The 22,755-nt window shown below is 49.2% G+C and overlaps 1 protein-coding gene across 4 annotated transcripts in view; it reads left to right on the forward strand.

Annotated features, from left to right (window-relative positions):
* Positions 1 to 7,595: 7,595 nt before the first annotated feature.
* Cars1 (cysteinyl-tRNA synthetase 1) overlaps positions 7,596 to 22,755 on the forward strand; it is a 51,227-nt gene continuing 36,067 nt past the window's right edge. Inside the window, exons 1-5 of one of the 4 annotated variants that reach the window (XM_057779558.1) lie at positions 7,604 to 7,690; positions 8,897 to 9,022; positions 16,781 to 17,029; positions 20,794 to 20,885; positions 22,185 to 22,273. In XM_057779558.1, the coding sequence (XP_057635541.1) occupies positions 8,989 to 9,022; positions 16,781 to 17,029; positions 20,794 to 20,885; positions 22,185 to 22,273 (464 nt within the window). In that variant the 5' untranslated portion in view covers positions 7,604 to 7,690; positions 8,897 to 8,988. Of the gene's footprint in view, positions 7,691 to 8,896; positions 9,023 to 16,780; positions 17,030 to 20,793; positions 20,886 to 22,184; positions 22,274 to 22,755 lie in introns of all 4 variants that reach the window. The other 3 variants (XM_057779560.1, XM_057779559.1, XM_057779561.1) reach the window with 3 other exon arrangements.

A 22,755-nucleotide genomic window follows, 5' to 3' on the forward strand; every position in this document is an offset into this window, starting at 1 on the left:
TGTAATCCACCATGAAATAAAATCAAGTCAGGAGCTCAAACAGGAAACTGGAGGCAGGAACTGAAGCAGAGGCCATGGAGGAAGGCTGCTTACTGACTTGCTTCTCATGACTTGTTCAGCTGGTTTTCTTACATATCCCAGAATCACCTGCCTAGGGTGACACCGGCCACAGTGGGCTGGGCCTTCCCATATCAGTCATTTTTCAACAAAATGCAGCCAGACATGGTGGCACACACCATTAATTTCTACATGGGGATGTAGAAAGCAGAGGCAGGCAGATCTCCATGAATTCCTGGCCATTCTGGTTTAAGCGTAAGCTCCAGGACAGCCTAAACAGAGAGAGCCTGTCTCAAAAAGAAATGCCCCCAGGCTTGCCCTACAGGCCAGTCTTACGGAGGCGGGGTTTTTTTTTCCTCAGTTGTGGTTTGTGCGTGTTCTGTTTTATGCGTGCTAGGGAAGAATTAGGTCACACCAGGAGACTTTGGCTTAGCAGAGCAGCTGGGGAGCTGAGCTAACTGCCCGTTGTGCTGCGAACGCAAAAGGCTTTTTTTTTTATTGTTATACCTTAGCATGTCAATTTCTGAATACCAAAACCTCTTATCTGGAGGAACCAAATTTCCTCGAAGGAACCAAATGCCTGAGCAATTCTTAGTCATGAGACCTCTTGGTTTCCCAAGTCCTCTCATAATCAAGTTTTGTAAATGCCTTCAACTTTTCAGTTGTTACACTGCGAGCACCTGAGCAGAACCATAAGAACTTCACTGGGGCCGGGCGGTGGTGGCGCACGCCTTTAATCCCAGCACTTGGGAGGCAGAGGCAGGTGAATCTCTGTGAGTTCGAGACCAGCCTGCTCTACAAGAGCTAGTTCCAGGACAGGCTCCAAAGTCACAGAGAAACCCTGTCTCGAAAAACCAAAAAAAAAAAAAAAAAAAAAGAAGAAGAACTTCACTGGGAAAGCCCTCTCCTGCCGGAGCGGAGCTGTTACATTGGGGAAGACTTTCCTGAGTGCAGGGCTATGTTTACAGAGACCTATGCAATTCCCTGGATCCTGACTGGCAGAATGCTCTTCCACCGAGCTGTAGTACTCAGTATTCCCTAGCTCCCACCTGCCAGAATACTTTTCCATCGGAGCTGTAGCGTGTCATTCGTATTCCTTGGCTCCTGACTGCCGGGATCCCACACTATCCGAGCTGCAATGCTTATAGTCTTGGCAAGACAAATTTTACTTCTGTTCATAATGGCACACAGAGGCAGAAAATCAATGCTGGAGTCCAGCTCCGGATGAGGGCAGGGTCTGAAGTGGGTAGATGCAAGAGCAGCGACTGAGAAACGAGACACGAGACACTTCTGAGTGTCATTTTGAGAGAGATGGTCAGAGAGGAAGCACATCTCGGGATGGCTTGTCCTACTCTGACAGCCTGCGTCACTCACAAGATTTATTTATAAACAAGATCATTTCCTCATATACTTTAATCATTGATTACAAAGTCTTTTCACGGTATATACTTTTTTTCACATTTCTAAAGTGATTACATAAACATATCAAAGTAAAAGAAACAAAAGAGCACACAGCCAATTTCATGAGACTTAAAATCTAGCATTATGATAAAATCAGTTCTTTTAACTCAGTATCTTTTTCCTTAAAATTGGTGTCATAAAGTCTTGTGTTACAAAAATGTAGACAGGATATAAGTTAATGGATTAAGTTAATGGATCAGAAGTTAGTTCCTAGTACTTGCTATATCAAGCTTTTCCTGAATTATTCTATTGATCTACTATAACAAATATCTGATCTATGGAAATCTAATTCCTCAGTTCCTTGTTTGCATTCCTTCTTTTATATCTAACATAAGACCACCATTCTTTCCCTTGACCTCTGAAATCCATGCTCTTCTCTTGATTCTTTCTACAGTCAGAGAAGTTCTGGTCTGACAAGTCTGCTCAGGGAGCCAGGCAGTTCGCTGAGCCAGAGTGTTTCTCTTTGTATCTCTGTTATAAACCCTGTTTCAGTATGGTTCCTATCTTTATCACAATCCTGCAAAGAGGGCTGGAGAGATGGCTCAGTGGTTAAGAGCATTGCCTGCTTTTACAAAGGTCCTGAGTTCAATTCCCAGCAACCACATGGTGGCTCACAACCATTTGTAATGAGGTCTGGTGCCCCTTTTGGCCTGCAGTCATACACGCCGACAGAATATTATATATACATAATAAATAATTTAAAAAAATCCTGCCGGGCGATGGTGGCGCACGCCTTTAATCCCAGCACTCGGGAGGCAGAGGCAGGCGGATCTCTGTGAGTCCGAGACTAGCCTGGCCTATAGAGCTAGTTCCAGGACAGGCTCCAAAGCCACAGAGAAACCCCGTCTCGAAAAAAAAAAAAAACAAAACAACAAAAAAAAATTCTGCAAAGAGTAAAAGAACATCAAGATTCCTAAAGCTGTTTAATTTGCTTGTCATTAATTTTTAATCAAGAATCTTTTCCTTGTTCATGCTAGTTCCGTATTTCTAAGGCAAAACATAATAATATAATGATTCAGTTACAGTTTGTCAGCTTCTAAAATTTCCCTAAGGTTTTCTTCTTTAATGATTTTTTTCCAAATCCTATGTTTCATGCTTCCTAATACCATATAAGATCTATAGAAGAATACTATAACTTCTATAGAAGACTCAATTTCTTGCATAGCTAATTGTGGGGGCCCAAAGAAGGGGATCAGTTTCACCTTGACTAAAGGTCAGAAAGTTTAAGCCTATTCTTGTTTCTTGAAGGTTATGGACAGCAGATTTGACTTAAGGTATAGCTACTAACAAAGATATCTTTTTTTTTAAAATTATTTATTTATTATGTATACAACATTCTGCCTCCATGTATGCCCACACGCCAGAGGAGGGCACCAGATCTCATTACAGATGGTTGTGAGCCACCATGTGGTTGCTGGGAATTGAACTCAGGACCTCTGGAAGAGCAGCCAGTGCTCTTAACCATTGAGCCATCTCTCCAGCCCCTAACAAAGATATCTTGACCTAGGGAAATGGCTATTGACCTTGGTATTTTGGGTATTAAAATGGTAATCACTTTGTTTGTTCCTTGTATCATGATAAAAAGTCTTTTGCTTTCTTCCCCTTTTTGGATTGAGGTGTTTAAAGATCATAAGAAATAAACACAGGTGCATTCAGTATTCAATGGATTGTCCTCCCAATACTTTTCTATATCTCTGTATTTCTTTTGTATCTCGGTTTATTCTGTCTAGCATTTCTATTCCATATACCTCTACCCTGGAATGTCAAAACCTTTGAGGCTGGACCCCAACAGATGGCTTCCCAATATGGGACACAACAGATGTCACTCCAATGTGTGGCGACAACAGCTAATTCTCCCAGGGAATCACCATGTGTTCTATTCTTAAAATCGGCTTCAATAAGAATTGTTACATGGTCCCAGTTCTAGCCTTCAGTGAGGAGCCCTTCACATCGAGGAATTCAAACACTAAACTTGTCAACCACATAAGCAAGAGTTGTGCAGAAGCCCATCCAGGGCAGTGAAAGGTCAGTCCAAGTCATCAGAGCCCTGTGATCTTTGTCAAGCAGCACCTTTGAGATGCTTGGCATTGCCACAGCAAGCACACAGGGGACAGGGAGTTTACTCAGTTTTTATCCTAACACAGGTTGTGACTGTGTGTTTTTTCCCATTGTCTGGGTTTTTTAAAGGTATAAAGTTGGGGCGATAGAGTTGGCTCAGTGGTCGAGAGGTTAAGAGCACTTGTTGCTCTTGTAGAGGACCTGGGTTCAGTTCCCAGCACCTCCATGGTGTTTCATAAACATCCCCTCCAGGGTATCTGATGCCCTTTTCTGACCTCTGTAGTACCAGGTGTTCATCTGGAAACTACCTCAGGTCCACTCCTCCCTCTCCAGACCCCACCCCCTCAGAAAGACCACCAAAAGTCTAGGCTCCTCTCCTGAACTTCAAGACCACACCTATAGGGTATTTAAGTCTCTGCCTCTGGACCTACCATGTGATTTCTCCTCCTCTCTGCCTTCTCCTTCTCTCCAGAAGCATTGCTTCTGGGGGGTGCTAGAAAGTCACCCAAGAGTGCCTGGCCTAATAAACCTGATAAATAAAGCTTGATCTGGCTTACTGTGTTGACAGAGAAACCTATTATCAGGGAAAAAAAAAAAAAAAAAAAAACCTATCACCAGGCATACATATGGCATATATACATTCAGGCAAAACACTCATACACAAAATAAATCTAAAAAGTTATTATTAAAAAGGTGCTAAAGGGCTGGAGAGATGGCTCAGAGGTTAAGAGCATTGCCTGCTCTTCCAAAGGTCCTGAGTTCAATTCCCAGCAACCACATGGTGGCTCACAACCATCTGTAATGAGATCTGGTGCCCTCTTCTGGCCTGCAGGCATACATGCAGACAGAATACTGTATGCATAATAAATAAATGTCTTTAAAGATTAAAAGAAGGTGCTAAGGAAATGAAGAAAATTGGTAAGAAATCACTACTCGATTCACTTACATCCCAAAAATGCAACTGGAACTGTGTGTGTGAGTGTGTAGAGGGCTGAGGACATTCGCATAAAGGTTTGTTAAAGGGCCAGGCGGTGGTGGCACACGCCTTTAATCCCAGCACTTGGAAGGCAGAGGCAGGCGGATCTCTGTGAATTCGAGACCAGCCTGGTCTACAAGAGCTACTTCCAGGACAGGCTCCAAAACCACAGAGAAACCCTATCTCGAAAAACAAAAAAAATAAAATAAAATAAAATAAAGGTTTGTTAAAGGTAGAGGAGATAAAAAGATTGGATTCCTTGTCCTAAACAAAAATTTTAGTTTTACACTTTTTCACAGAAAAGACTACTATTTAATGTTTTTTGCAGTGTTATTCACATGATATTCTTTGATCCAAAGTTGTATGGTTTAGTAATGTGTGCCTTGATAATTTTAGTAATTTTTTTCTGAGACAGGGTCTCATGTGGTCCCAAGTGGCATCGAATTCAGTTGAAACTGAGGAATTCCTAAGCTTCCTGCCTCTGTCTCTGGGATTACAGGTGTTCACCACCATTTTCCCTGACAAAAGTTGACCTCTTTTTGTTGTTGTTGGTAGTTGGGTTTTTTAAAATTCTTTTTTTAATAGTTTATTTTTATGTTATGAGTATACACTGATGTTTTTGCCTGAATGTATGTCTGTGTGAGGGTGTCATATCCCCTGGAAATGGAGGGGGTTTTTTTTGTAAGCTGCCATGTGGGAGCTGGGAATTGAACCCAAGATCTTTGGAAGAGCAGCCAATGTTCTTAACTGCTGAACCATTTCTCCAGTCCTCCTCCCCTTTTTAATTCTTAAAACAGGGTCCCACTCTTAGCTTATGCTAGCCTCAAACTATGTAGCCCAGGCTGCCCTCAAATTTGCGTCAATTCTCCTTCCTCGTTTTCCCAAGTGCTAGGATGTCAAGCACATGCCTGCTCTGGGCCTTACTTTTGAAAGTACTGGTGCCACAGGGCTGAAAACAAAGCCCAGCAGTTAAGAGCCTGGCTGTTCTTCCAGTTGACCTGGGTTTGGTTCCCAGTATTCTTGTGGCAGTTTATAACCCACTGATTCCCCCATTTCCAGTTATGAAGGGTCTGTTGCCCTCTTCTGGCCTCTTTGGGCACTGCACAGAAATGTATGCCAGAAAGACATCTATACACATAAAATAAAAATAAAGTCTCAAAAAAAATTAAACAGCTGGGCGGTGGTGGCGCACGCCTTTAATCCCAGCACTCGGGAGGTAGAGGCAGGCGGATCTCTGTGAGTTCGAGGCCAGCCTGGTCTACAAGAGCTAGTTCCAGGACAGGAACCAAAAGCTACGGAGAAACCCTGTCTCGAAAATCAAAAAAAAAAAAAAAAAAAAAAAAAAAAATCAGAAAATAAAGTACTGTTACTAAAGATATGATGCTTTTTCAAGAAAGTTGTAGACGTAGCAATATGTTTTGATCAGTTTAATACATATATACAGTTTATTTATTTATGTATCTATTTATTTATGTTGATACCTGTATTATATTTATACAGGTTGTTGCTATGTAGTCATGGCTGTCCCGAAATCCCTGAACTTCCTGCTCTCCCTCCTGAGTTGCTAGGATTAAGGGCATGGTTGCTAGACACATATGGGTTTTTCTTTTAGATTTATTTGTATATTTTTGTTTTGTTGGGCTTGCATATATGCTTTTTTGACCACATGCATGCAAAGTCACCCACGGAGGCCAGAAGAGGGTGTAGGATCCCCCGGATCTGGAGTTACAACCGGTTGTGAGCAGTCATGTGACTACTAGAACTCAAACTCGGGTCCTCCAGGAGAGCAGCCGTGCTCTTAACCACTGAACCGTCTCTCCAACCTCAAAACAGAGTTTTTTTTTTCTTTTTTAAATATTTTATTTTAGCTGGGTTGTGGTGGGGCACGCTTTTAATCCCAGCACTAGGGAGACAGAGGCAGGAAGATCTGTGAGTTCGAGGCCAGCCTGGTCTACAGAGCGAGTTCCAGGCAGCCAGACCATCCCACAGGGAAACCCTATCTTAAAAACAAAATCAAACAAACAAACAAACTAACAAACAACAACAACAAAAAGCCCAGAAATTTTATTTTTTAAATTTTGATATGCGGTCTCACTATGTAGCTGGCTACATTTTTTGGTTTTGTTGTTTGTATTTTAATTGACATATTCATTGTACAAAGTACTGGGGTTTAAATATACATAATTTATTTTTATTTTTTATGCATTGGTGTTTTGCTGCATATATGTCCGTGTAAGGGTGTTGGCGCTCCTTGAACGGGAGCTGCCATGTGGGTGGGTGCTGGGATTTGAACCACGGTCCTCTGGAAGAGCAGTCCTTACCGCTGAGCCATCTCTCCAGTCCATCTGGCTATGTTACTTTTTTTTTTCTGGCTATGTTTTTTTTTAAATTTTTTTTTAAATATTTTTTTTTTTATTTATTATGTATACAACATTCTGTCTATGCGTATGTCTGCAGGCCAGAAGAGGGCACCAGACCCCATTACAGATGGTTGTGAGCCTCCATGTGGTTGCCGGGAAATGAACTCAGGACCTTTGGAAGAGCAGGCAATGTTCTTAACCACTGAGCCATCTCTCCAGCCCTCTGGCTATGTTTTTAAAATAAGGGAGGCGACATCATATATACAGGAAAGGTTTTGGGAGAGTGTGTATCCGGGAAGGGCCTGTTTCCAGGCTTGTGGCCTTTTGGGGCGTCTCCTTCGGAGAGAATGACATCTTCCTCGCCCCGCCCCTCACTCGCTGGGTTCCTTGCCCCGCCCTTTCCCTTGCGCCTCCTTCCCCTCTACTCGCTTCACCCCGCCCCTCTTCTTATCTCCTCGCCCCTCCCAATCCGTCGCTTCGTCCAGTTCCTCGTTCGGCCACTCTCAGTCCTCTTCCTGCAATGGCCAGGGTCTGCGCTTTATTGCCCGCTTAGCCATTCGGTGTCCCCGAGAATCAAGCAGCTTGAGCCAAAGTATTCTCCCATCTTGCCTCACGCCAAGCGTAGCCGCGGTTGCCTAGCTACGGGACGTTCCCGGAAGACGACTGGTAGGGCAGGACTTCCGGCGCCGCTGTTGCATCAGATTCTGGAAATTGTCTGTGGCCGGCCGCAGACGCGGGTTGGAATTCCCAGAGATGGCAGGTTCCTCCGCGGAGCAGGGTGAGTGGCGCGGAATGACTGTGGGGTTAGCATGACCCGAGTAGGCAATGCCAAGCTGGGGCTTTCGGGACAGCAATGGCCCAAGGTAGCAGTGTCCTGACTAAGGATCTGAGGATAGCGTTGACCCAAATGGATTGTGGCAGGCCAGGGCTCTGGGAACAGTGATGGCCCAAGTGAGCGGTGGCAGGCTAGGAATCTGGATTTGGCATGAACTGGAGTGAGCAGTGGTAAGCCAGGGATCTGGGGCTGACTTGCGACTCAAGTGGGTAGTGGCCAATCCCGGACTCCGGGCTGACAAGTCCTTGGGTAAGACTCTGGGAGCAGTCATGACCCAAGTGGACAGTGCCAGACCAACGCTCTGGGTAGGGCCAAGCTCTCAATGGGCAGTGGCAGGCCACAGGACCTGGAGGGTGACTGCCATGACTCCATGAAGCTAGAGTATCTGCTTAGTGGGGACCTGGCTTCTGTTCTATAAGTCTATCCCTTCCTCAGCCTCAGTTTCTTGATTGGGTTAAAGTTAAGGTGTCCTTGAATACTTAGATGATTCTGTATCAAATAGCCTGTCTCCAGCCGGTGTCTGGCTGAGACCTCACCTCGCATCCTCCTGCCCTGGCTGGACTTTGGGGGTGAGGCAGAGTCCCAAAGATTGTTTTGGTCTTCTGCCTGAGCAGGTGGGCGGAAGGGCACCCGAGGTTAGGGAAGTAGGGCAGAGGAAGCAAGGGCTCCGTGTACACATACATGAAAGAGTTTGGGGCTTTATGAAGGCTTTAATCGCCAGTGTGGCCAGCAATCACCACAGGGACATACCTGTCCAGTCAGAGCATCACTGTCTGCTTTATTGCCTACTGGGAGGCTCCCTCAAGAGGCAGTCACTCTGTCACCCAAGGGGAGACCTGAACCTTAGCATATCTCTGAAGTGTCTTTTCTCATTGTCTTTTCAGAAAGAAAGTTCTAGAAAGAACAGAGGCTGTAGCTCAGATCCTGAAAGGTCAGAAGCGAGCCTTCCAAGGCAGAAATTAGATGTGGGCTCTGACCTCTCAGCTGCCTGCCACCAGGGTGTACCAAGATCTCTTTGGTGCTCTGTGGTGATCTTTTGTCCTGGGTTTTAGATGGGTGCTTCTGACCGCTTGAGTGGTGTGAGGCACCCAGGTGACATGGCTGCTTAGCCTGTGCCTAGTGACAGTGGTACCTTCCTTCGTATTCCAGCCTTCCACTCAACTGGCGTGTCTGGATTCCAGCAGTTTCCACCACCCAGAGCAGATCTTAGAAGTCCACCTAGACTCCTGTAACACAGCAGCATGGCCAGCAGCTCCACCCTGAGCTGCCCAACAGGTCTGAGATGACAACTATGCCCATCCATACTCACAACAATACAGGAAGTGGTTCCTGCCTCAGAGGGTGGTGTAGGCGTTGAATGAGTTCGTAGGAATGATTTGGAACGGTACCTGGTGTGTAAGAATCAGGCCTGTCAAAAATGAGGTTTTGTGACATTTGTTTGTTTGTTTGAGACAGGGTTTTATATAGCCAGGGTTGGCCTTGATTTTTGTTTGTTTGTTTGGTTGGTTTTTTTTTGGTTATTTTTGAGACAGGGTTTCTCTGTAGCTTTGGAGCCTATCCTGGAGCTAGCTCTTGTAGACCAGGCTGGCCTCAAACTTACAGAGATTCACCTGCCTCTGCATCCCAAGTGCTGGGATTAAAGGTGTGCGCCACCACCGTCTGTCCTGGCCTTGATTTTGATAAATGATCCTCCTGCCTCCATCTCTTGTGTAGGGATGACAGATATTGTGACACCACATCCAGCTTCCTCTTCGGCTTTTAAATAAAAATGTCTGTTTGCTGTGATCTGAGTGAGAATGGCCCCCATGGGCTCATGTATTTGAATGCTGGGGCAGATTTAAGAAGAAGTGTGTCCGTAGGGGTGGGTTTTGCAGTTTCAAAAAGCCTCTGCCATTCCCAGTTAGGCATCACTGCCTCTTGCTTGCGTCTCAAGATGTGGACTTTCAGCTACTGCTCTAGGGCCATGCCTGCCTGCTGCCATGCTCCCCATCATGATGGTTATGGAATCTAGCCCTCTGGAACCAAGAGCCCCAAATTAGAAACAAGAGACTAGAAATAAGATCTCCACATAGATCACACACAAGGGAGACTTGGCAGTGGTGGTGCACGCCTTTGATCCCAGCACTCGGGAGGCAGAGGCAGGCGGATCTCTGGAGTTCAAAACCAGCCTGGTCTACAGAGTGAGTTCCAAGACAGCTAGGACTGTTATGCAGAGAATCCATGTCTTGAAAAACCAGAGAGAGAGAGAGAGAGAGAGAGAGAGAGAGAGAGAGAGAGAGAAACACAAGAAAGATGCACACATCCTTAGGGAAGATGATCCAAAAGTCAGCCTCCTTGAAAGTCTAGGAATAGGAGGTGGTGGGTGTGATGGCATGTGCCTGTCATTCATAATTCTAATTTTCTGGAGGCAGAAGTAAGAGGATCTCTGCAAATTTAAGACCAGCATGGTCTACATAGTAAGTTCTAGGATAGTCAGGGATACATAGTGAAACCTTGTCTTAAACAAACAAAACAGGAAAAAGAAACTCAGAGAAGATGACCTCTTGGGACAAATCCAACAAAGCTGTGTGTGGGTGTACACCAGTAATTCTCACGCTCTGGGAGATGAGGCAGGGGGATAGCCAGTTTGAGACCAGCCTGGATTACATGAGATCCTGTCTCCAGACAACATAATACCACTCAGGAACTGGAAACAGGCACTCCAGAGATGGTCTTCAGTTGCGACTTGGGAGCATTTGAGCAACTGCTTTTTCCTTCATGTTTCCTCAGAGATGGCCCAAGCTCTAGGTAACACGGGGTACAGTGGGCAGGCTGATTTCAGGACCTCTGGTAGTTGGAGCTCATCTTGGAAACCTGATTTTTCCCCTAGTTTAACCAGATAGTCTTCATAATCACACCATAACATGTAGCCTGTCTCAGCATAAGTCCTGGCGCAGCTGTAATGGTGCCTGTGTTCCTTGGAATCCTTCCTGTGCAGATGAGCATCCTGATGACCAGAGCAGTGAAGCCATTGAATCTGCTGTTACCACAACCAGAGACAGGGCCAGGTATCCCTTGGTGCAGGGACTTCAGCTACTGCTGTAGCGACTCTTCTGGAGGTTCTCTTAGAGGGGTCAGGCTGGCTCCCATCGCCAAGTATGGGAAGGTAGGAGAGCAGAACAAAATGGACCCATTTGAAGGCTACAAATACTTGCTCAGCTGTGCCCTCATGTTCCCAGGCTGTCATTTATGGCAGTAACTTCTCATGACTGTTGAGCGTTTCCCAATGTCTTGATGTGTAGCTCCTGGCAGCCGAGGTGGATGGGAACCACAGAGGAAACATGTGAGATAGGAGAAACAAGAGCAGCTAGAGGAAGCTGAGGGGTGCTATTGCTGGGAGGGAGCAATCTGCAGCTATGGGTATTGTTGGAACATCTGTAAGGTGAGAGCTTTGAGGGGCCCTTAGCAATAGCGGCAGTAACAGGCAGAGAGGGTCAAGGGCAAGTGACAAAGTAGCCCCCTCCAGTTGAGGCTTACCCTCTGGGAGCTTAGGGAGCTGCTCCAAGCATGCTTTCTTCCACTGTACCTGGGAGAGCTCCCAGGGAGGAAAGGGGACAGAGACAGTGGAAATGCTGGAGGAGCCAGCCAGATGCTGCCACTGTCCTTCCACATGTTAGGACTGTGGATCCTTTGAAGTGATGTGGCTTCTTCACTATGCTGAGTACACAGACTTTTGCAATCTAGTGACTGTTTGGCAAAGACTCCATACTCTGTGTTAGTTATTGTCCACCTTTGGGACAGTCCCGCCATCAGAGAGGCTCTGCTCTTTGTGTGTTCAGGGAATAAGCTGCAGATCTGCCTGCCCTTCTGTAGAGGCAGAGTAATTTGGCATGGTGTGTGATGGGTGAAGTCCTGGTGAGGCCGAGTTTGCAGAGTGGGCCTGGGAGGAATTCTCTTGTCCAGCAATGAACAACTGGAGGATGATTTAACCAGCTCCCCCGAGAAAGTTGACCTGTTCCTCCAGGAGTATCTGCACAGCTCCCTTTCCCAGAAGGACCTCCTCACACTTCTCAGTTACCCTGCTCTCCTGACTGGGTTTTGTTCCCTCACAGTGGTCTGGGCTGCTCCGCACAGAGCCTTTGGGATCCTGTGGTCTGGCACATTCCTCCAGGGGGCCTCTGGAGTTCTTCAGTGATTACAATCATCATAATGCAGGAGTAATTACAGTAATGACAGCAAGCAGGGCAGCTGGCTTTTTGCCAAAGGTTTATAAAGCGTTCTGTAAGTGTAATTGCACTTAGCCTCCTAGGCTTTACAAGGTGGGTGGTGTTAAGTGTGGTTCAGTCTGAAGAGGGCAGGTGCTCAGCCTGCGGGTGAGGCCCATCTCCCTGAGCATACTGCGGCCTGTGCCTTCCACGGGCTGTTTCCCTACACTCTAAAGCATTGCAGTTGTCAGGGTGCTCTTCTCATTAGGGAGCTTGGTGGGGCCTAGAGTAGAAAAGAGAAGCCAAGACCACAAGGAGGGAGTAAATGTTTGGGGGTATTCCTGGGCCTGTCTTGGTGGTGCTCAGGGACTGCCAAGGCAGGGGCTACCTTCCTCCCTGTGTAGCCTCTTCATCTGGGAAGGGATGTCCTGTTAATTTCACACAAGTGGCATGGTGGCAGAGTCACAAGTGTGCAGTTGGAGGGCCCTCCTTGGAGAGCAACAGGCACACCTTGCTGCTTCACCTGTGGCTGAGGGCCTAGGACAAGGAGCTGTTCTTCAAAGCTCATAGCAGTGTCCTGAGAGCCACATGCTTGAAGAAGGGAGGGAAGCTGAAACTGGGCATGGGGGCTGGAAGAACTGGCCCTTGGGAGTCCCCAGCTCGCCCTAACACCTTTGCAGGGACAGGGTCTGTCTGTTGCTTGGCATTATGTGGTAGTTGGCAGGTCTGAGTGAAAAGTGCCTTTCTTTTTCTTGGATCCCTGTGTCTTTGGGTAGCAGTCTCCAGTGAAGCCATCCATGGAGGAGAAGGCTAGCCATCCCCAATGCTGGCTCTGTATTGGGGTCCTTCCTGAGAAAGGCACAGTGAGCCCCAAAGATACAACTAGAGTGCCAGCCCTCTGACAATCCTGCCCTCACAGCTTTGCCAAATGTCTGAAAAAGTCCAGCCTGAGTTCTGGATGCTGAAGAGACCGAAGGGAGCCAAGCAGCTGGAGAGCTGCAGGCAGTGAGGGGAGGAGGCGGTGCACAGGGAGAAAGGGTGAGAGGCTCTGACAGCAGACACTGACACAGTGAAGGAAGTGGGGGCTTGGCCATGCCTGAAAGTGCGTATACCTCCCAAAAGAACCTCAGGTACAATCCCTGGGGCCTGTGTGAGGCAAGATTTATGGGAGACAGAGATAGACTTTGTCCTTCTCTGCAGGGAAGGCCGTGCTGGGCTGCAGGCCTGGTTTGTAAGGAGACCTGCAAGGGGGGAGGGGGGCTGGGCCCACACTGTTGTGCAGGGAACTGTGGTGAGGGATCTAGGTCCAGGTGCTGGTTGGGTGGAATGCTCTTGTCTAAAGGGGACTGTGAAGCTTTGGGCTCCTGTGGCTGCATAGCGCCTTGGCTATTTTTGAGTCCCCTGGAAAGGTGGCTCTGTGCGTTTAAGAGGAAGCAAGGTCGGTGGGGACCCATCGGTGCTAATCAAGTCACTATTAGGGATGTCTGGAGAGCCAGTGTTTAGCAGTGTCCACCTTGAGAGTTGGAGGAGGCTTCTGTCCTGGGCCTGGCACAGCCACTCCTGCTGTAACTTCATGTTTCATTCTCTGGGCCTCTCCGTCCCATGAAGCTCCAGTCACTTGGGAAGAAACACATGCCCCTGCTTGCACTCGGCTGTCTGGTCCAGGAGCCGTGGGCTTGGTCTGGGCCAGTCATTGTGCACCAGGCATAGCAGGGGAAGAAGGAACTAGAGGAGGGAGGCGCAGGCTCTGCAAGGGTGTAGGATTGTTTGAGTTGTCATCTCCTGGCAGTAATGGCCCGGGTGGCTTTCTGGGGTTTGGCGGAGTGGGAGGTCATCAGCACGTGCTTGCCCACTCTAGTCTGTGAGAGTAGGAAGGTGTCTGTGGGGGATGAGCCTAGGCCTTTCCTGTAGTCCCTCAGCAAATGAAATCCTTGGGACAATCAGGCTTGGGTGCTGCCCGTTCTTGTGCTGGGGCCAGGCTCCATCTGGTGCTGCCTGTTGGCTCTGCCCCAGCATAGGAGGCTGAGTCTTGGGGGCAGTGCCTGATTCTAACCTCCATTCAGAGACATACATCTGGTAAGTGGTGAGTTGTCTTCCATGCTGACTTCTATCACAGGGACAGGACCTGTCAGCAGGGGGGGTTTGTTATTTAGAGGGAACAGGAGGGCTAATGGCTCAGGTGAAAAAAGATGAAGGGCTTGCAGTGTCTTAGGGTTCCTGTTCTGATGAACACCATGACCAACACCACCTAAAGGAAGAAAGGGTTTATGTCAGCTCACACTCTATCACTGAGGGCCTACAGGGCAGGAACTCAAAACAGGGTGGGGGCAGGAACTCAAAACAGGGTGGGAACCTGGAGGCAGTTGCTGTGTGGAGGCCGTGGAGGGGCTGCTTACTGACTTGCTTCGCTTGCTTTTTTTTCTCTTTTTATTAATTAAATTTTTTTCATTTATGTTACATCCTGATCACAGTTTTCCCTCCCTCCTCTCCCCCTGTTCCCCCCCACTCTGCCTCTGCATCCACTCCTCTGATCCTGTTCTGAAAGGGGCAAGCCTCCCAGGGTGTCAACAAAGCATGGCATATTAAGTTGAGGTAGGACTAAGCTCCTTGCTTCGTATTAAAGGCTGAACGAAGCAACCCAGAATGAGGAATAGGCTCCCCAAAGCCAGTCAAAGCTTTAGGGAAAGGCCCTGATCTCACTGCATGGAGTCCCACAGATAGACCAAGCTATACAATTTGTCACACATATGTAGAGAACCTCGGTCGGTCCCATGTGGACTTTTTAGCTGTCAGTACATGTTAGGCATTTTCTTTAGACGAGCCTCTCCCCTCTCTGCTGATGCAAATAATCCCAGTCAAACCAAATTAGATCGAATTAAAGATGCCCATGTTTAGTGGGGTGCTCCCTGGTAGCCCTGAGGAAGCATGGAGAGGGGAAGAGAGAGAGAAGGGGAGACCATGCGAAACCTGGAGACCACGTGTTCATTCTCTGGGGGGGGGGGCGGTTTAAATAGCCTGTGGGAGTGGTCCCGACCTTCCCTGGGGAGGGTTACTGTTTGGTGGACTTTCTTGAACCTCTCTGGGGAGGGGTCACTGTTTGGCTGGCTTTTTAGACTGAGGCAACTCCCAGGGGAGGGAGCTTATTCCAGGAGCTGGGGTGAAGCTCCCAGCCAAACAATCTGGACTTTTTGTATAAAGGGGCGTTAGGGAGCTGAGGTGATGCTTTCAACCAAACAGTACGGAGTCTGTGAGTTCCTGAGTCCAGGTTAGTTGTTTCTGTGGGTTGCCTTGTGGTGGCCCTGACCCCCCTGGCTCGTACAATCCTTTTCTCTCTTCAACAGGATTCCCAGAGCTTGGTCTGGTACTTGGCTGTGGATCTCTGCATCTGTTTCCATGAGTTACTGGATGAAGGCTCTCTGATTGCAATTAGGGTAGTTACCAAACTAATTACAGGAGATGGCCAGTTCAGGCACCCTCTCCATTACTCCTAGGGGTCTTAGCTGGGGTCATCCTTGTGGATTCCCTTGAGTTTCCCTGGCACCAGGTTTCTCCCTGATCCCAAAATGCCCATCCCCCACCAAGACGTCTCATTATTCTCCCTCCATCCTGCCAACCCACCCCACCCGATCCCTCATGTTCATCACCTCCTCCCATCCCCCCCCCCAGTTTACCCAGGAGATCCCTTGTATTTCCCCTTCCTAGGGAAATCCATGCATCCCTTCTTGGGACCTCCTGTTAGCCTCTCTGAGGCTGTGCTTATGTTGTTTTCTTACACACCCCAGGACTCCCTGCCCAGGAGTGGCACCACCACAGCGGGCTGGCTCTCAATCACTAAACAGAAAATGAACTACAAGCTTGTTCATAGGCTGGTCCAGTGGCAGATGTTCCCAACTGAGGTTCCCTTTCCCCAAATGACTAGCTTACACCAAGATGACATAAAACTAGCCAGGGTATGGGGTAAATGTTCAACCATGATAAGAGCTTAGATTTCTGTCCTCTGGTAACCCATGCAGAACCTTACCCTGGAGTCCTCCACACTCTGAATTGTGGGTGGCGGGAATCATGACTTGTACCCTTTGTAATGGGTGCCTCAGTGAAGGGGTCAGGTGTTTTCAGAGCAGCTCCTTCTAGCAGCCCTGAGCACTCTCGAGAGGGGTTGGACAACCTGGGGATGTGACATCTTGCCTCTAGAAGCCATGTTTGTTCCCGCATCTGCAGGCTTCTGCATGGTGATGTCATGTGCTGAGGGCTCTGCAGCTCCTACCCTCTCCATAGCAGAAAAGTAACCATTTCATTAATGAGTTTGTTTATTCTGTGCTGCTGGCAATCAAACCAAGAGCTTTATACTTGCTAAGAGATTCACCTGCCTCTGCTGGGATTAAAGGTGTACATCACCGTGTCCTACCCAAAGTTAGTCGTTTTAAAGTACGCAATCCCTGGCAGTTAGAGCACTCAGGACACTGCAGACCACCTCTGTATGCGTCTGAAACCTTCCCATGAGTTCCAGGAGGACATCTGACCTGCTCCACTGTCATCCTGCCTTCCTCCTGCCAGCCACGGGTCTGCATGGCCACCCTGTGGTCCTTCCTCTTCTGGATGTCTGACATTCAGGAAAGGGCTTTGACACACACTCTCTCTAGCTCCTCTTCTTGGGCGGCCTTCTATGCACATCCCTGGTGTTCCTTGACCTTTTCCTTTTTCTGTCCCATCTCCCCTGCTTGCTTGCCTGATGTTGCACCTTTCCTACCCACTTGCATGACATCATGTGCCCTTCTGCCTACTCCTGCCTGCCTGATGTCATGTATTGCCTGCCCTCTGGCCTGACGTCCTATGCCCTCTGTCTTTGCAGCTGCCGACTACAGGTCCATTCTGAGCATTAGTGACGAGGCAGCCAGGGTGCAGGCCCTGGACCAGCACCTCAGCACGCGTAGCTATGTCCAGGGGTACTCCCTGTCCCAGGCAGATGTGGACGTGTTCAGGCAGCTCTCAGCCCCTACTGATGACTCGAGGTTCTTCCACGTGGCTCGGTGGTTCAGACACATAGAAGCGCTCCTGGGTGGCCCCCAAGGCAGAGGCGAGCCCTGCAGGCTCCAAGCAAGTGAGTAACAGCAGTGAACCTCTGCTCCAAGGTCAAGGGCATGCGGTGCTACAGGACAGTGGGTATCCTGCTGGAGACTCACCTCCATATTTCAGTCAAAAGTGTTCCCGTGGGGCAGAAGCCTAGTAGGGTTATATTGCGTACCCGGAATGACAGGGCTCAGAGCCATCATCACTTCACCGGGGACCACTTCAGGGCCATACTGCATGCTGCTACAGGCCTGTCTGGGGTTCAGTTAATGCTTTGCTGGTAGTGTCTCTTGGTTCCTGTCTTTAGTCCCATAGGTTACATTTGTTTCTCTTCACGTGTGACATCACTACATATTAGAGCTGTATTCATTGACGATGAACTTTAAAAAGCAGACATGAGTCTCCTGTCTGTGGTTTAAGATGAAGTCAGCCATGCTTGTGGGTGCTGCTGGTGTCCCTGGGCACAGTTGTTAGGATGGGGAGGCTCTACTGGAGAGGCTCTCACTTGGGACCCAAATAGTTGGTCACCTTCATCTGGCCATTTGGCAATCCTCCTGTCCGTGGGTGCTCAGTTCTGAATTGCCTAAGGCTGTTGAGTCCCAGTTTCTTATGGCTATAATACATTTCTCCTCCTTTATGTGGAGAGGGCTGAGTGCTGACTTAATGGTAGTCCCTGCTGGTGGCCTCCTTGAGGCTTTGCAGACTTGGGGTGGGGACCTTGGAACATGTGGAGGGATCTCCTGGGGTCTTGACTTTTATGGATTATCCCAAGTAAACCCCCTGCTCCAGCCTAGGTGGGAGATGTGGCAGCACAGGCGGTCTTCCCTGGACATCTGTTGTCCTTATGTCCAACACTGTGTCCCAGGTGTCTTCTCCAAAAGGCCTATGGAGTCAGATTGTCTGAACACTATGCCCCAACTTCAGTGAGATCAAGGACCTGGTCCTGGTTTCAGCAACCACCCATGAAGGCTTCCTATATGGGCCTGGGGAGAACTGAACAGACACACCCCTGTCTGTGCCAGTGAACACAGCGGAACATTACTTCTCAGGGACCTCATGACCATGAGGGTCTCCCACTCCAGTCAACCACTATCTACTGAGGCTTCTCTAAGGGATGCTTTCGTATGGAGGATGGACCAAGGACAGCACTAACAGGATTACCCTGCTTCCTCCAGTACACAGCTGCCTATGAGGCCATCAGGACCATGGAAGCCTGTGAAAAATGTGTTAGGTCAGATGTCCCTTCAGAAGCTTAGCTGGGGGGGAAGGCAGGTTAGAGCTGGACTACCTGACTTTAGCAGGCCCAGGCTCCAGAGTCCAGTGTCCACACCATGCCTCTGGATCAATAGTAGCTCTGCTTCAGTGTGGCTCTGAGGACTGGAGCTCTCCCTGTCCTGATGTCTCTAACTTGCCTTCACCAGCCTCCCCTCCTCAAGACTGTGTCTTTAGCAGCAAAGGGTCCTCTCAGACATGAAAAATTCCTGTGTTCTTCTCAGCCTTCATGGTCCCCTTACGGAGGATCCAGCCCTCTTCGCACCAGCCTCCCGTCCTCCTTTCTCCCGTCACCTTGTCACCCTCTGTGGTTCAGCATGGTGATCCACTCCATCCCGGGGCTTTGAGCTTGCTTGGGAGCTTTTACCTGGAACTGGGGCTCAGCCTGTTTGGCCCCTTGCTTCCCCCAGCTCCTCTGGAGGCAGCAGGCATACTGTCACTGCAGAAAGGGCCTGCCGGAAACCAGGACAAAGTATTTAGGGAGGTTCAGGTTCTGAGTTCTCCCTCCCAGGCAGGTGGCCACAACTGGGGCCCAAGCCACCTGCGTTACCTCATGCTCCTGGGCCAGTCTGTTGCTTCCCAGCAGCTTCTCCATCTCTGGACCTCCAGCCTCTTGCATCCCAGTTTCAAAGTGTAGCTGTCTGTGCTGCAGAGCTACCTGTTGGTTCAGGGGCACTCTGAACATACTGAACATGCCACCACAGTGCCCAGCCTGGAGTGGTACTGTTCCAGGCTGACAGCACCTAGGAGGCTTTGGGGACACTGACATTGCTATGGTCGTTGGGTTGGGAGGTTTCAGGAAGAGCCTGAGAACTTCACTTGTGTGTGCCCTCTTGACCCAGGGAGCCTGTGTGCGGCAAGCTGTTGTGTATCTTGCTCTGTTGTGCCCCTTTTCAAACTGCAGTGTGTCCCTGCCAGGTGGCCTTGAAGCCTGTCGCTGGCTGTGAGACTGTGGTAGCCGTCAGGAGAGCTGAATGCTGAATGTGGCCCAACCTTACAGGTCTCACCTTCAGCCCTCAGAGTAGTAGCCCTTGGCAATGTCTTTTTCCCGTGAGACTGCAGCAGCACCTTCATTTTTGGTGTCATCTGTGGGTTTTATGAGGAAGGACAGTGACGCAGACCATCACATCACAGAGTGGGACTTTCCCATAAGGATGGGAAACTCTGAGGTGTGCTCAGAGTGAGCTGAGACTGCATTTGGTGTCTGACGAAGGTTTGGGTTTTCCTCCATCCCAGTCTGTGGCCACCTGTGACTGGATCCTGAACTCACCGGGAGGAAGGAGCTCCTGCTTGCAGCTGGCTGTGTCGCCTCCCTCATCTGCCCCCACATAGTGGACAATGTCTCCACCCCCTCCTCCTTAGCCTGTTTGTTACCAGTGTCCTCTGTTCTATCTAGTGTGATCTGGGCAAGGATTGGAGCCTAGAAATGGACTGTGCCCAGAACAAATTTCTCTGTGACTCTCGAAGTAGAATCAACAGGTTAGCAGACACAGGTATTGGCAGTTGCTCATAGGAGTCAGAGGTGACTGAAGGCAAGAGAAGTGTCCATGGTGAGGAAAGACTAGGACCAACCAGGCCAGCTCAAGACCTCCCTGTGCTCAGCAGAGGTGAGGGGGACTGATGGACTGGGCATTAAAAAGTGCTTTAGGGTCTGCCACAGGTGGCCCTGTGTGATCCATACACACAGACCCACAGAGGGGAGCAGCACAGGGCCTGGCTCTTGGCAGGGCTAAGGAGGAGGACGGGTGTGCCCCCACTGAGCGCAGGAGCAGGCTGTGGATGATCACATGGTTTCCCGGTGGGCTTCAGTCAGCTTTACTGGACTGAGATTGTAAGACTTGAAGCATTACCCTTGTGACACCTTAGAGTTCCCAGGCATGCAGATCAAGGCAGCCTTTCTCGGGACTAGAGGCAGCTGTCTTTGGGAAAGGGCCTACAGGTCTCAGACACATGCCAAGGAGGGACTGTGCCATATGGTGTCCAGAGGTGTTGTCTGAGAGAAAGGGGCGGCCGTGGAGCCTGTCAAGCCAGTGTGGACCAGCCTGGGTGGGGGTGGAGGTGCAACAGACTTGTTTCCAGAGGTTAGGGTCAGTCTGGCTATCAGCCAAGCCAGATTTGGTGATGCCAAGGACAGAGATAAGGAAGGGCTGGAGACCATTCTCACCCTGACCTTCGTTGCACCTGGTGACTTGGAGGTGGCCTGTGTGTCACAAATTGTCCAGACTCTTACCTTGCCCAGGCAAGTATCCCGAGGGCTGGCGGCAGCCACGTCTTGTTTGCTGGGATGCAGCGCTGTGCAGAAGGTGAACTGAAAATCACAAACCACGCCTTCAATCCCAGCATTAGGGAGGCTAAGGCCGGAGGATCCTAAGTTTAAGGACAGCCTGAACTACAAAGAAAGTTCCAGAAAGACCTGGGCTACAAAGTGAGAACTTGTCTCAAAAGTACAGTTCTGTTGTTCAACCCAGGTGTTGAGAGCTAGATGTGACCTGCTATGTGACCTGTCTGCTCTTCTGCCTCCAGGTAAAGGCCGGCGAGTGCAGCCTCAGTGGTCCCCTCCAGCAGGTACTGAGCCCTGCAAGCTTCGCCTGTACAATAGCCTCACCCGGAACAAGGTAAGAAGAATGAGATGCCCTTGCAGAGCAAACTATAGCCTGTTAACCACATGGCATGTTCCCTCATCTTGGTTTAGGGTCCTTCTGTTACTCCTGTGCTGTGGTATGCTCTGCACCTTCTGTTACTGCTGTGCCGTGACCTTTGCAGACCAGACAGAGCTATGCTCTGAAACTGGGGCACAAATACTTTGTATACAGTGCTTTGGGAAAGCCTGCCTGCTGGCCTCCTGGCATTGCCTAGTCGTGAGTGCTCAAGGTCACCATCACAGCCAAGCCAAGTGCTGGCAGCTTTCAGGAGGACTCCTGGCTATCAACATTTCCCCAAGCCAAGCAGAGTAGGCAACATGGCCAACCTGCCAGGTGGTGTTGGAGCTTGGAGCCCAACATGTGCCAGGATGCCAGTTCTAGCTCTTGACCTGATAGGCTCATCATGGTTTGCTCTGCTTAGCTCATGGCCGTGGTAGCACAGATTTCAAAGAGCTTTCCAGTTGTGGGCTTGGTTTTTGTTGTTGTTTGTTTGTTTTTAATTACATGTACATGGGAGGGTGGGGGGTGGGCATATGAATACAGTGTTCACAGAAGCTTTAGACCCTTGGAGCTGAAATTACAGCTGGTTGTGAGCCCCCCCTCCCTCCAGCATGGGTTCTGGGACTGAATTCGGGTCCTTTGAAGCAGTATGCACTCATCTCTCCAGTCCTCTGGCTGGGTTTTTGGTCAGTATACATGCTTAGCAAGCAGGAGATAGGTCTGGGACAGGTCCCATCTCCTTATGTAACTCACTGATGATGACACTCCCAGAGAAGTCTGAGAATATCGAGGTGCTCTGGCCTCTAAGCCAGATTCCTATGGGAGAGGAAGCTCACGGCCTTGTACACTGTCTGGAGAAGACAGCATCAGTGCCAAGCTCCTGAGGTGACTGGAACAGGTTGTCGTCAGGCTGGTACTTGTTGGCTGCAGCTCCTGTACCTTGCATCTCACGTCAGCAACTTTGCCCCTTCCCCACTCTGAGGAGGAGGAAGGTTCCAGGGAGGAGGGGGCGAGGATGCCTTCACCAGGCTCCCACCACACAGCTTACTAACTGTGCCATGACTTTATCAGTAAAACAGGAGACAGGAGGGTCTTGGTGGTTTAGCTCAGGCCTATCATCTAAGTATGTGGGAGGTGGAGGCAGGAGGATAGTGAATTCAGAGCCAGAGCCTGGTTCCCTAGGCAATCAGTTAGCAGGCTGTTTGTGGCTCCTTTCACTGTGTGTGGAGTTTCTTGAGTTTCTGGTGATGGCATTCCTTGTTTTTTAACAAGGATGTATTTATACCTCAAGATGGGAAGAAGGTGACGTGGTACTGCTGCGGGCCGACTGTGTATGATGCATCTCACATGGGACATGCCAGGTAGGTCTGGTGCCTGGGGATCTACACTGCTGGAGGATTAAAGACAGCAGAAGGGACATACATGGAGCTTGTGGTTGCCCTCCTGGAGTCCACCCACACTATCCCTACCCCAGTAGGCATGTGATGTGACCATGACATACAGACTTTAGGTGTAGTGAGTTGTGACCTCTTCTCTGCCACACACACACAAACACACGCACACACGCACACACGCACACACACACATACATTTGTGGGTGTGACATTTCAGAGTTGATGGCTGATGGGTAAAGGTCATGGGTCCTGCCCCAACAAGCTGAGTTTCCTTAGCCCAGGAGCCTGGGCTGGAAGTGCTGAGGATTGCAGTGTTTTCCGATTTTGGTCTGTTGGCATATGAACAAAAGGCCTAGGGGACGGAGCCCACCCTGAAACACGGCATCTTAACAATTTTGTTCATGAAACATTATTTCATAGCATGGAAGTTTCTTTTTGTGGTATCATGT

Source organism: Chionomys nivalis, chromosome 8 (genome assembly GCF_950005125.1).
Source record: "Chionomys nivalis chromosome 8, mChiNiv1.1, whole genome shotgun sequence".
Taxonomy (NCBI): domain Eukaryota; kingdom Metazoa; phylum Chordata; class Mammalia; order Rodentia; family Cricetidae; genus Chionomys; species Chionomys nivalis.